This window comes from Budorcas taxicolor, chromosome 3 (assembly GCF_023091745.1).
Source record: "Budorcas taxicolor isolate Tak-1 chromosome 3, Takin1.1, whole genome shotgun sequence".
Taxonomy (NCBI): Eukaryota; Metazoa; Chordata; class Mammalia; order Artiodactyla; family Bovidae; genus Budorcas; species Budorcas taxicolor.
The window spans coordinates 69153375-69167626 of record NC_068912.1 but is presented as its reverse complement, the minus strand read 5'-3'; the positions used below and the strand labels follow the sequence as shown (position 1 = coordinate 69167626).

The window sequence follows — 14252 nt, the reverse complement described above, 5'->3', positions numbered from 1 at the left end:
CTTTCTTGCTTAATTCACTCTGTATAATTGGCTCCAGTTTCATCCATCTCATTAGAACTGATTCAGATGTATTCTTCTTAATGGCTGAGTAATACTCCATTGTGTATATGTACCACAGCTTTCTTATCCATTCATCTGCTGATGGACATCTAGGTTGTTTCCATGTCCTGGCTATTATAAACAGTGCTGCAATGAACATTGGGGTACATGTGTCTCTTTCAATTCTGGTTTCCTCAGTGTGTATGCCCAGCAGTGGGATTGCTGGGTCATAAGGCAGCTCTATTTGCAGTTTTTTAAGGGATCTCCACACTGTTTTCCATAGTGGCTGTACTAGTTTGCATTCCCACCAACAGTGTAAGAGGGTTGCCTTTTCTCCACATCCTCTCCAGCATTTATTGCTTGTAGACTTTTGGATTGCAGCCATTCTGACTCGTGTGAAATGGTACCTCATTGTGGTCTTGATTTGCATTTCTCTAATAATGAGTGATGTTGAGCATCTTTTCATGTGTTTGTTAGCCATCCGTATGTCTTCTTTGGAGAAATGCCTATTTAGTTCTTTGGCCCATTTTTTGATTGGGTCGTTTATTTTTCTGGAGTTGAGCTGCATAAGTTGCTTGTACATTTTTGAGATTAGTTGTTTGTCAGTTGCTTCATTTCTATTGTTTTCTCCCATTGAGAAGGCTGTCTTTTCACCTTACTTATAGTTTCCTTTGTTGTGCAGAAGCTTTTAATTTTAATTAGATGCCATTTGTTTATTTTTGCTTTTATTTCCAGTATTCTGGGAGGTGGATCATAGAGGATCCTGCTGTGATGTATGTCGGAGAGTGTTTTGCCCATGTTCTCCTCTAGTAATTTTATAGTTTCTGGTCTTACATTTAGATCTTTAATCCATTTTGAGTTTATTTTTGTGTGTGGTGTTAGAAAGTGATCTAGTTTCATTCTTTTACAAGTGGTTGACCAGTTTTCCCAGCACCACTTGTTAAAGAGATTCCCTTTACTCCATTGTATATACTTGCCTCCTTTGTAGAAGATAAGGTGTCCATAGGTGTGTGGATTTATCTCTGGGCTTTCTATTTTGTTCCATTGATCTATATTTCTGTCTTTGTGCCAGTACTATACTGTACCATACTGTCTTAATGACTGTGGCTTTGTAGTAGAGCCTGAAGTCAGGCAAGTTGATTCCTCCAGTTCCATTCTTCTTTCTCAAGATTTCTTTGGCTATTCGAGGTTTTATGTATTTCCATACAAATCTTGAGATTATTTGTTCTAGTTCTGTGAAAAATATCGCTGGTAGCTTGGTAGGGATTGCATGAATCTGTAGATTGCTTTGGGTAGTATACTCATTTTCACTATATTGATTCTTCCAATCCATGAACATGGTATATTTCTCCATCTATTAGTGTCCTCTTTGATTTCTTTCATCAGTGTTTTATAGTTTTCAATATATAGGTCTTTAGTTTCTTTCGGTAGATATATTCCTAAGTATTTTATTCTTTTCGTTGCAATGGTGAATGGAATTGTTTCCTTAATTTCTTTTTCTACTTTCTCATTATTAGTGTATAGGAATGCAAGGGATTTCTGAGTGTTGATTTTATATCCTGCAACTTTACTTTATTCATTGATTAGCTCTAGTAATTTTCTGGTGGAGTCTTTAGGGTTTTCTATGTAGAGGATGATGTCATCTGCAAACAGTGAGAGTTTTACTTCTTCTTTTCGAATTTGGATTCCGTTTATTTCTTTTTTTGCTCTGATTGCTGTGGCCAAAACTTCCAGAACTATGTTGAATAGTAGCGGTGAAAGTGGGCACCCTTGTCTTGTTCCTGACTTTAGGGGAAATGCTTTCAATTTTTCACCATTGAGGATAATGTTTGCTGTGGGTTTGTCATATATAGCTTTTATTATGTTGAGGTATGTTCCATCTATTCCTGCTTTCTGGAGAGTTTTTTATCATAAATGGATGTTGAATTTTTTCAAAGGCCTTCTCTGCATCTATTGAGATAATCATATGGCTTTTATTTTTCAATTTGTTAATGTGGTGAATTACATTGATTGATTTGCGGATATTGAAGAATCCTTGCATCCCTGGGATAAAGCCCACTTGGTCATGGTGTATGATCTTTTTAATGTGTTGTTGGATTCTGATTGCTAGAATTTTGTTGAGGATTTTTGCATCTATGTTCATCAGTGATATTGGCCTGTAGTTTTCTTTTTTTGTAGTATCTTTGTCAGGTTTTGGTATTAGGGTGATGGTGGCCTCATAGAATGAGTTTGGAAGTTTACCTTCCTCTGCAATTTTCTGGAAGAGTTTGAGTAGGATAGGTGTTAGCTCTTCTCGAAATGTTTGGTAGAATTCAGCTGTGAAGCCGTCTGGACCTGGGCTTTTGTTTGCTGGAAGATTTCTGATTACAGTTTCAATTTCCGTGCTTGTGATGGGTCTGTTAAGATTTTCTATTTCTTCCTGGTTCAGTTTTGGAAAATTGAACTTTTCTAAGAATTTGTCCATTTCTTCCACGTTGTCCATTTTGTTGGCATATAACTGCTGATAGTAGTCCCTTATGATCCTTTGTATTTCTGTGTTATCTGTTGTAACCTCTCCATTTTCATTTCTAATTTGATTGATTTGATTTTTCTCTCTTTGTTTCTTGATGTGTCTAGCTAATGGTTTGTCAATTTTATTTATCCTTTCAAAGAACCAGCTTTTTGCTTTGTTGATTTTTGCTATGGTCTCTTTTGTTTCTTTTGCATTTATTTCTGCCCTAATTTTTAAGATTTCTTTCCTTCTACGAACTCTGGGGTTCTCCATTTCTTCCTTTTCTAGTTGCTTTAGGTGTAGAGCTAGGTTATTTATTTGCCTTTTTTCTTGTTTCTTGAGGTATGCCTGTATTGCTATGAACTTTCCTCTTAGCACTGCTTTTATAGTGTCCCACAGGTTTTGGGTTGTTGTGTTTTCATTTTCATTCGTTTCTATGCATAATTTGATTTCTTTTTTAATTTCTTCTGTGTTTTGTTGGTTATTCAGAAGCGTGTTGTTCAGCCTCCATATGTTTGGATTTTTAATCGTTTTTCTCCTGTAATTGAGATCTAATCCTAGTGCATTATGGTCAGAAAAGATGCTTGGAATGATTTCGATTTTTTTGAATTTATCAAGGTTAGATTTATGGCCCAGGATGTGATCTATCCTGGAAAAGGTTCTGTGAGCACTTGAGAAAAAGGTGAAATTCATTGTTTTGGGGTGAAATGTCCTATAGATATCAATTAGGTCTAACTGGTCTAATGTATCATTTAAAGTTTGCGTTTCTTTGTTAATTTTCTGTTTAGTTGATCTGTCCATAGGTGTGAGTGGGGTATTAAAGTCTCCCACTGTTATTGTGTTATTGTTAATTTCCCCTTTCATGCTGTTAGCATTTGTCTTACATATTGTGGTGCTCCTATGTTGGGTGCATATATATTTATAATTGTTATATCTTCTTGGATTGATCCCTTGATCATTATGTACTGGCCTTCTTTGTCTCTCTTCACAGCCTTTGTTTTCAAGTCTATTTTATCGGAGATGAGTATTGCTACTCCTGCTTTCTTTTGGTCTCTATTTGCGTGGAATATCTTTTTCCAGCCCTTCACTTTCAGTCTGTATGTGTCCCTTGTTTTGAGGTGGGTCTCTTGTAGGCAGCATATATAGGGATCTTGTTTTTGTATCCATTCAGCCAGTCTTTGCCTTTTGGTTGGGGCATTCAACCCATTTATGTTTAAGGTAATTATTGATAAGTGTGATCCATTTACTTTATTGTTTTGGGTTCGGGTTTATACACCCTTTTTGTGTTTCCCGTCTAGAGAATATCTTAGTATTTGTTGGAGAGCTGGTTTGGTGGTGCTGAATTCTTTCAGCTTTTGCTTGTCTGTTAAGCTTTTGATTTCTCCTTCATATTTGAATGAGATCCTTGCTAGGTACAGTAATCTGGGCTGTAGGTTATTTTCTTTCATCACTTTAAGTGTGTCTTGCCATTCCCTCCTGGCCTGAAGAGTTTCTGTTGAAAGATCTGCAGTTATCCTTATGGGAATCCCCTTGTGTGTTATTTGTTGTTTTTCCCTTGCTGCTTTTAATATTTGTTTTTTGTGTTTGATCTTTGTTAATTTGATTAATATATGTCTTGGGGTGTTTCACCTTGGATTTATCCTGTTTGGAACTCTCTTGGTTTCTTGGACTTGGGTGATTATTTCCTTCCCCATTTTAGGGAAGTTTTCAACTATTATCTCCTCAAGAATTTTCTCATGGTCTTTCTTTTTGTCTTCTTCTGGGACTCCTATGATTCGAATGTTGGAGCAATTCATATTGTCCTGGAGGTCTCTGAGGTTGTCCTCATTTCTTCTAATTCGTTTTTCTTGTTTCCTCTCTGATTCATTTATTTCTGCCATTCTATCTTCTATTTCACTAATCCTATCTTCTGCCTCCGTTATTCTACTATTTGTTGCCTCCAGAGTGTTTCTGATCTCATTTATTGCATTATTCATTATATATTGACTCTTTTTTTATTTCTTCTAGGTCCTTGTTAAACCTTTCTTGCATCTTCTCAATCCTTGTCTCCAGGCTATTTATCTGTGATTCCATTTTGATTTCAAGATTTTGGATCATTTTCACTATCAATATTCGGAATTCTTTCTCAGGTAGATTCCCTATCTCCTCCTCTTTGGTTTGGTTTGGTAGGCATTTCTCCTGTTCCTTTACTAGCTGGGTATTCCTCTATCTCTTCATCTTGGTTATATTGCTGCGTTTGTGGTGGCCTTTCTATATTCTGGGAATTTGTGGAGTTCTCTTTATTATGGAGTTTCCTCGCTGTGGGTGGCATTGTATCAGTGGCTTGTCAAGGTTTCTTGGTTAGGGAGACTTGTGTTGGAGTTGGTGGGTGGAGCTGGATTTCTTCTCTCTGGAGTACTATGAATTGTCCAGTAATGGGTTGTGAGACGTCAATGGTTTTGGAGTAGTTTTAGCTGCCTGTATATTCAAGCTCAGGGATGTGTTCCTGTGTTGCTGGAGAATTTGCGTGGTATGTCTTGCTCTGGAACTTGTTAGCCCTTGGGTGGTGCTTGGTTTCAGTGTAGGTATGGAGGTGTTTGATGAGCTCCTATTGATTAATGTTCCCTGGATTCAGGATTTCTCTGATGTTCTTAGGATTTGGACTTAAGCCTCCTGCTTCTGGTTTTCAGTTTTATTTTTACCCTAGCCTCAGGACTTCTCCATCTATACAGCACTGATGATAAAGCATCTAGGTTAAAGATGAAAGGTTTCTCCACATTGAGGGTCACCCATAGAGGTTCACTGAGTTACAAGGAGAAGAGAAGAGGGAGGGGGTAGTTAGAGGTGACTGGAATGAGATGAGGTGGGATCAAAAGAGGAGAGAGCAAGCTAGCCAGTAATCACATCCTTATGTACACTCCACAGTCTGGACCACTCAGAGGTGTTCATGGAGTTATACAGGGAAGAGGAGAGGGAGGAGGTAGACAGAGGTGGCCAGGAGGATAAAAGAGGGCAATGAAAGGGAGAGAGAGAGATCCGGCCAGTAACCAGTTCCCTGAGTGTTCTCCACCGACTGGAACACACAGAGATTCACAGGGTTGGGTAGAGAAGAGATGGGGGAGGGAGGAGACAGAGGACACCTGGTGGAGAAAAAGGAGAGTCCAAAGGAGGGGAGAGTGGTCAAGCCAGTAATCTCGCTCTCAGGTAAAATTGGGTACTGAAGATTGGGTTTTTGCATGTACAAAATTGACAACAAATACCAAAAAGCAAAGATTGAAAATCTGGAGTAGAGATTGAAGTTTCAAAAATACAATATTAAAGAAAAGAAGAAGAAGAGGAAAAAAAAAAGAAAAAACAAACAAACAAGAAAAAAGGAAAAACCCAAAGCTACAAGAATTATTAAAAATATTAGAGCAATAGAGTACTTAAAATTTTAAGAAAGTTTAAAAAAAAAAGGAAAAACAAAAAAGAAGAAAAAACAATCATGCAACCCCATCAACTCAAAAAAAAAAAAAAAAAGATTGTAAAAGTAGTAAAGGTGTATCTGGCCCTTTCTCTGGTGTTATGGGTTGTGTGGAGTCACTTCCAAGGCAGTTCCCTCTGTTTAACTTCCTCTGTTTGCTGGTCTCTTCAGATTCTGATTTCCATCTTGACACAGGGAGGGCAGTGGTGGACACACTAGGTTCACTATTCAGTCACGCTGTGAGGAGGAAGGGATGCTGCAAACAAATATTACTGGCATGTGCTTGCAGTGTCTCATCCACTCTGGGCTTGCCCCTGCTCGTGGTGCATACCACTCAGGCTCTACGTAGCTCCGCCAGGGAACCATCTGAGGCCGGCCCTAGGCTTCATGTACCTCCCCGGTCTAAGCCGCTCAGGCTTGGCGCTCAGCAAGCCCTCAGAGGCGCAGATTTGGTTGGGCCTGCGTTTTGTGCCCTTCCCAGGTCCGAGTAGCTCAGCAGTTTGGCGAGCGCAATCGCTGTGACTATGGCCTTTTCCTGTTGCTCAGTTTTCTGGGTGTACCACTGGCATTCCTTCTCAGGCGGATGATGACTGTCCAGAACCCCCAGAAGTCTTAGTTAACAAAGAAGCCTGCTTGCATTTTGGCAGGTAATGTCTCTCTTGGGTTGCTATTGCCCCCTTCCAGCCCTTAAGGCTCTGGCTGCCTGTCACCGGAGGGGGATGGTCTGCAGCCGGCTATTTCCGATCTGTCCTTTGTTCTGTGCATGGTCCTGGCGGTGTCTTATGTTTGAGCGTTTCGTGTGGTAGCTATCCCACAGTCTGGTTTGCTAGCCCAAGTTAGTTCGCTCTGTCCACGCGTGGGGTGTTCCGGCCCGATTCTCAAAAAAGCACTGTAGCCGGCGCCTCCCGCGGCCTGATTCTTAAAAAGCACTGCCGGCTGCGATCCCGCTCCTCCCTGCCCAGCCCCCACTTGCTAGTGGCAGATGCAGGCGTCTGCGCTGCTTTTCCGCTGGGGGAGTTACTGTTGGGCTCGTAATCTCTTGGTTTTAATTATTTATTTATTTTTCCTTCCTGTTATGTTGCCCTCTGTGCTTCCAAAGCTCGCCACAGACTCAGCTGCGAGAATGTTTCCTGGTGTTTGGAAACCTCTCCTTTGAGTCTCTTCCCGGGACGGGATTCCCTTCCCGGGATGGAGCTCCCTCCCTACCTCCTTAGTCTCTTTTCTCGTCTTATTATGTTTTTTCCTACCTGTTTTTGAAGCCAATGATCTGCTTTGCTGGGTGCCTGATGTCCTCTGCCAGCATTCAGAAGTTGTTTTGTGGAATTTACTCAGCATTGAAATGTTCTTTTGATGAATTTTTGAGGGAGAAAGTGGTCTCCCCCTCCTATTCCTCCACCATCTTAGGACCGCCCCCCTGTCTCTGCTTTTGAATATGCTATCTAGGTTGGTCATAACTTTTCTTCCAAAGAGTAAGCGTCTTTTAATTTCACGGCTGCAGTCACCATCTGCAGTGATTTTGGAGCCCAAAGAAGTAACGTCTGTTTCCACTGTTTCCCCATCTATTTCCCATGAAATGTTGGGACCAGGTGCCATGATCTTCGTTTTCTGAATGTTGAGCTTTAAGCCAACTTTTTCACTCTCCTCTTTCACTTTCATCAAGAGGCTTTTTAGTTCCTCTTCGTTTTTTGACATAATGGTGGTGTCATCTGCATATCTGAGGTTATTGATATTTCTCCCAGCAATCTTGATTCCAGCTTGTGCTTCTTCCAGCCCAGCGTTTCTCATGATGTACTCTGCATATAAGTTAAATAAGCAGGGTGACAATATACAGCCTTGATGTATTCCTTTTCCTATTTGGAACCAGTCTGTTGTTCCATGTCCAGTTCTAACTGTTGCTTCCTGACCTGCATACAGGTTTCTCAAGAGGCAGGTCAGGTGGTCTGGTTGATTACCTTGTGTAAAGTAACACCTGAAACATTTGATATAATGATGACTGTGACTGATGTATGTGTGCTTAGTCGTATCTGGCTCTTTTCGATGCCATGGATGGTAGCCTGCCAGGCTCTTCTGTCCATGGGATTTTCCAGGCAAGAATACTGGAGTGGGTTGCCATTTCCTACTCCAGGGCATCTTCCCAACCCAGAGATCGAACCTGTATCTCTTGTGTCTGCCGCATTGGCAGGCTGATTCTTTACCACTTAGTGCCACCTGGGAAGATCTCCCTTTTTTTCTTCATAGCTCTTAGCACTGCCCAACATTATATCATGGATGCGTTTGTCTGCTATCTTTCTTACTGCCTCACTAGAATGTAAGCTCTGCACAAGTAGAAAATTTCTGTTTTGGAAACCTTTATATTTCTAGCACTTATGATATGTTTTGCACTGTGAACTTCTCAACAAATAGTACTGCATGCATTAATTCATTCAATCCTTGAGGAAGGCCTGAATTGCCATAAACTTCCATCTTAGAACTGCCTTTGTTGTGTCCCATAGATTTTGGGACATTATGTTTCTGTTTTCATTTGTCTCCAGGTATTTTTTTTAATTTCCTCTTTGATTTCATAAGAGATCCATTGTTTTTCTTTTTTAAATAGCATGTTGTTTACATTCCACATTTTTCATGTGTTTTGCAGGATTGTTTCTGTTTTTGATTTATAGTTTCTACCGCTGTGGTCAGAAAAGACATTTGACATGATTTCAACCTTATTACCCTTATTGAGACTTTTTTTTGTGGTCTGACATGTTATCTATCATGTAGAATGTTTCATTAACTCTTTAAATAGAATGTGTCCTCTGCTCTTTTGGGGTCATGAATATATTTTTCCAAAGTTGTAAGCATACTTCATATTTGAAACTTTCACATATCAAGGTATGGTGGACATAGTTCCATCCTATAACATATCTTGGCCATATAACTCACAGGTAACTTAGTGTCTCCTATTGAAAATATTTACATAAGTCTCCTATTTGATTAGGCTTCTCTGGTGGCTCAGATGGTAAAGAAACTGCCTGCAGTGCAAGAGACCTATGTTTGATTCCTTGGTTGGTGACATTCTCTGGAGAAGGACATGGCGTCCCACTCGAGTAATCTTGCCTGGAGAATGCCATGGACCGACGAGCCTGGTGGGCTACAGTGCATGCGGTCACAAAGAGTCAGACACAACTGAGTGACTAACACTTTCCCTGTTTGATTATGAACCTCTAGAGGATAAAAAACATATTTAATTTCTCCTTATCATTTTCCCATCAGCACCTGATAACAGTGCCACATTATTTTTCACTGTCTATGGCAATTTTCTTTTAAAAATCCCAGGAGCTCTCAGAAGTATCCATATAATTTTTGTGGTATTTTTTTTTTTATCAAAAATGTATAATCTCACTCCAATCCTGAGAAAACATCATGCAAACCCAATCTATGGGACATTCTACAAAATATAACCAATTAGTATTCTTCACAAGTGCACAATGGTCATGAAAGAGAAGGAAACACTGAGGAATCTTAACAGCTTTGGAAAGACTAGGAAGAAATAACAATGAAATTCAGTTGGAATCCTGGATGCAATCTTACAACAGAGAAAGGACATTGGTGGAAAACTTGGCCAAATTTCAATAAAGTATATAGTTTCAGTTCACTTTAGTTCAGTCGCTCAGTCGTGTCTGACTCTTTGGGACCCCATGAATCGCAGCACGCCAGGCCTCCCTGTCCACCACCAACTCCCAGAGTTCACTCAGACTTGTGTCCATCGAGTCCGTGATGCCATCCAGCCATGTTATCCATCCCCTGTCGTCCCCTTCTTCTCCTGCCCCCAAACCCTCCCAGCATCAAAGTCTTTTCCAATGAGTCAACTCTTCACATCAGGTGGCCAAGGTATTGGAGTTTCAGCTTTAGCATCATTCCTTCCAAAGAAATCCCAGGGCTGATCTCCTTTAGAATGGACTGGTTGGATCTCCTTGCTGTCCAAGGGACTCTCAAGAGTCTTCACCAGCACCACAGTTCAAAAGCATCAATTCTTCGGCGCTCAGCTTTCTTCACATTCCAACTCTCACATCCATACATGACTACTGGAAAAACCATAGCCTTAAGTAGGCAGACCTTAGTTGGCAAAGTAATGTCTCTGCTTTTGAACATGCAATCTAGGTTGGTCATAACTTTTCTTCCAAGGAGTAAGCGTCTTTTAATTTCATGGCTGCAGTCACCATCTGCAGTGATTTTGGAGCCCCAAAAAATAAAGTCTGACACTGTTTCCACTGTTTGTCCGTCTATTTCCGATGAAGTGATGGGACCAGATGACATGATCTTCATTTTCTGAATGTTGAGCTTTAAGCCAAATTTTTCACTCTCCTCTTTCACTTTCACCAAAAGGCTTTTTAGTTCCTCTTCACTTTCTGCCATAAGGGTATATAGTTTAGCTGATAATATTTTACCAATGTTAATTATACTACGGTTTTGTAATATGTTACCACTGGAGGAAGCAGAGTGTAACTTTTTAAGTCTAAAATTAGTTTTTAAAGTTAAAAAAAGTTTCAGGGGAAATAATTTTAAATTATTCAATAAATACCTTAAACTTTTTTCTGTTTAATTCTAGCACCAAGGAATATCATTTTTGCTGGCTGAAATGGCAATGAAAGTTGAACTAGCTAGATTGAGTTACCAGAGAGCAGCTTGGGAAGTTGATTCTGGTCACCGAAATACCTATTATGCCTCTATTGCAAAGGCCTATGCTGGAGATATCGCAAATCAGTTAGCTTCTGATGCTGTTCAGATTTTTGGAGGCAATGGATTTAATGCCGAATATCCTGTAGAAAAATTAATGAGGGATGCCAAGATCTATCAGGTAATGTTAAAAATGATTATGGCTGATTTTTAAGAAACATAATATTCATTAATCAGATCTCTGATTATTTAAAGATTTTATGTCACAGGTAATAATAAATCATCATAATAAGTGTGGCTGTGAGCCTAAATTTTTAGAACTAATTAACACAAAGAAGAATGTTACTTTGAAGTAAATGCCTTGAGTGAGCAAGATTACTTAACAAAGCAAATTACTTTTGCAAAGTAATTACAAAGTAATTGCTTAACAAAGCAAATAGTGTAGACATGTAGATTTATCTGAATAACCCTTCTTTGATTCTTAACATCCTAGCTAATTGTAACCCACTCTTTGCTCTCCTAAAAGTTTACATATCATGTAAACTAATTAAATTATTTTATTTTGAATCTTACCTGACAACTCTTGAGGTCATATTTGGGAGGTAAAAAAACATGAAGAGAATGTGATATGACTCTGTCTTCTAAATTAAATTGATGGTTAAGAAAACTTAGAGATAGTAGTGAAGAGATAGTAGTGATTTAGTAAATAAGACATAAATGCTCATGCCACATGTATCTTAAGTATTTATAAGCCATGCTTCTCAATATCCCCTCCATTACTTCCCTCAAGCCCCAGGAAATTATTTGACAAATCTAGTCATTTAAAATCCAGAGGTAGAATCATAGAATGTTAAAGAAAGAAATTTAGACAACAGCCCCTCAATTCAGAGAAGGTGATGGCACCCCACTCCAGTACTCTTGCCTGGAAAATCCCATGGACAAAGGAGCCTGGTAGGCTGTGGTCAGTCCACAGGGTCGCAAAGAGTTGGACACGACTGAGCAACTTCCCTTTCACTTTTCACTTTCATGCATTGGAGAAGGAAATGGCAACCCACTCCAGTGTTCTTGCCTGGAGAATCCCAGGGATGAGGGAGCCTGGTGGGCTGCCGTCTGTGGGGTCACACAGAGTCGGACATGACTGAAGTGACTTAGCAGCAGCAGCAGCCCCTCAATTTAGATTTGAAAAAACTGAGGACCATAATTTGTGCCTTATCTAAAGTTCCAAGTTTATTTAATAATGCTTTACCTTCCCTGGAGCCTATAATTATTACCTTTTTACTTTTCTCTGGCATCTGAACAAATAGTTAGAAGTTTAAACTGGAAGTGAGGGCTGTCTTCTAGGAATACTTAACTGACCAAAACAGATCCTTCCAGGATCTTTTTTCATTAGCAACTCAGCTCCTTAGGAACAAAAAGTAAAAATCAGGTTTGAGAGTAAGAATAGAAAATGACGGAAGGTGACTACTAGCTAAAACAGCTCAAAAAAGTTGGTTTAATATTTCAGCAACATTAAACATTAGATTTCCCAAATACTTTTTGAAAGTCAATATCCTTTTAAGACTGTCCTCCAAAATTTTGGTAGACTTCTTATAACAATTTTAACTAATCTTTAGAGAATTATGTATTTTCATGGTTTTCAGAAAATCAGGTTTCAGAATCACTGTAGATTATAGACCATATGTGTGGTTTGATTCAGTTTAGTATTGGAATGGAGTTTAGAGTACTGTCTAAAATTCTGAGGACTTACATATGAACTATATTTAACCTACTTTCTTTTTCTTCCAGATTTATGAAGGTACAGCACAAATTCAAAGGCTTATTATAGCCCGTGAACACATTGGCAGGTATAAAAAGTAACCAGATCACCATGTTAATAATTCTTGAGTAATTAAAATAAGATCTACTATTTAAACTCCAGGAAAGAGGAAGGGCTTTAAGGTTTCTTTTCCAGTGAAAATTTTAACATAGATTCTCTTGTGCTAAACCTGTATAACTGATTCTAATAGTATTCGGTTGGCCAAAAAGTTTGTTTGGATTTTTCTGTAATGTTATGAAAAAACCTGAATGAACTTTTGGGCCAACCCAAGTTTTCTACTTTTGTTTAACTTTATGACTTGCCTTCTCTATAATGCATTTGATTTTATTAGAGTTATGTGTTTTCCTTTAGTTCCATTGTACCTGAATTACATTAACCTAGAAAAATACATTTAGTTTGTTGTTTGAACCTCTGAAAATTAGAGCAACAGAAATTTCTTGGAATTTCAGTGGTTTTCCAAAGACGGAAAAGAAGGTTTATAAAGTATTCAGAATGTTCCAAATTTACATTGAGAAAATATTCTAGGATTTAAATAACTTGTCAGTGACTTTGTAGACTTAATGGTCTTATATTAGAGGAATTAATTTTACTGCAATTTGGAAAGCATTTGGCTTCTCTTTTGTATAGTAATAGTCAAAAATTTGATGTTCATATTCTCCCTTTAAACAGTGACCAGAAGTTATATAGAAGTTTTTAATTTTGAACCCACATAATTCTGAGCCCACATTTCACTTGCCTTATTTTTAAAAAATCAATACAGTTTCCCTTAAATTATTTTTATATGACTCTGTTGCTCTATGGTTAACCTTTGGTGTGTTGTGTACAATCTGATTTCATGCACATACATTCTAAAAATAAACTTAAATTTGTTCTGTGTTATGTATCTGTTCAATTTGTGTATGTTTGTATTCTTTTCAAAAGTCTTATTATTTCATGTAATAGTGTATACTTGACTTATTTACTATGATGGGAAAAAAATTCATGTTTTGATTTTGAACTGCATAAAGTTAGCTGTCCATATTTTCATTAGATTGCATTATTAGATACCACAGAAAATATCAAGATGGAATAATGAAAGGACCAAATGTGAATTTACTATTTGTTTGTAATTCTAAATGTTGAATACCGCTAAAATATGTTATACCAGATGATATTTCTTATGTCACTTATTTTCCAGTTCTGATACCACCTGGGCATCCACAGTTCAATCTTATTCTGACAATAATGTAGAATAGATATCATCAGACTCCACAGGTTTAAGAACTGTGGCCCACTCTGCCTGAAGTGGTATCTCACTTTCAACACCACTTATAAATCCTGGATCCCCAGGCTACCCATACTTCTGTCCACTTTGATTACAAATTTGGGTATTCCATGTCCCTGCCCTCAGGTTTGATAATTTGCAAGAATGACTCACAGAACTCAGATAAAACACACTTACTGGTTTATTACAAAGGAGGAAATGCAAAGAGCAAGGTATAAGGAGAGACACCAGGGTTTCATAACTTCTCCCAATGCACCACCCCTCCAGTACTTCAGTGTGTTCCTTGGAAGCATAGTTCAGTGTGTAATCTGGAAACTCCTGAATCTCATCATTCAAGTTTTTATGGAGAATCTTCAGCCTTCCTCTCCTCCCCAGATGTCAGGTGGGGCTGAAATTCCCACCTGCATTAGTCAGCTAAGGTCGCTGTAACAAAATGCCACAGACTGAGTGGCTTAAACAACAGAAAATTTTTTTCTCACAGTTCTGGAGGCTGGAAGTCTAAGACCAAGGTACCATCTCGGTTGGTTTCTGGTGAGGACTTCATCCT

At 38.7% G+C, this 14252-nt stretch overlaps 1 protein-coding gene across 1 annotated transcript in view; it reads left to right on the top strand.

Annotated features, from left to right (window-relative positions):
* LOC128045700 (medium-chain specific acyl-CoA dehydrogenase, mitochondrial) overlaps window positions 1–13333 on the top strand; it is a 48746-nt gene extending 35413 nt beyond the window's left edge. The window contains exons 11-12 of the mRNA XM_052638153.1: window positions 10558–10806; window positions 12411–13333. Coding sequence (XP_052494113.1) covers window positions 10558–10806; window positions 12411–12482 — 321 coding nt within the window. The 3' untranslated portion in view covers window positions 12483–13333. The remainder of the gene's footprint in view (window positions 1–10557; window positions 10807–12410) is intronic.
* Window positions 13334–14252: the final 919 nt, after the last annotated feature.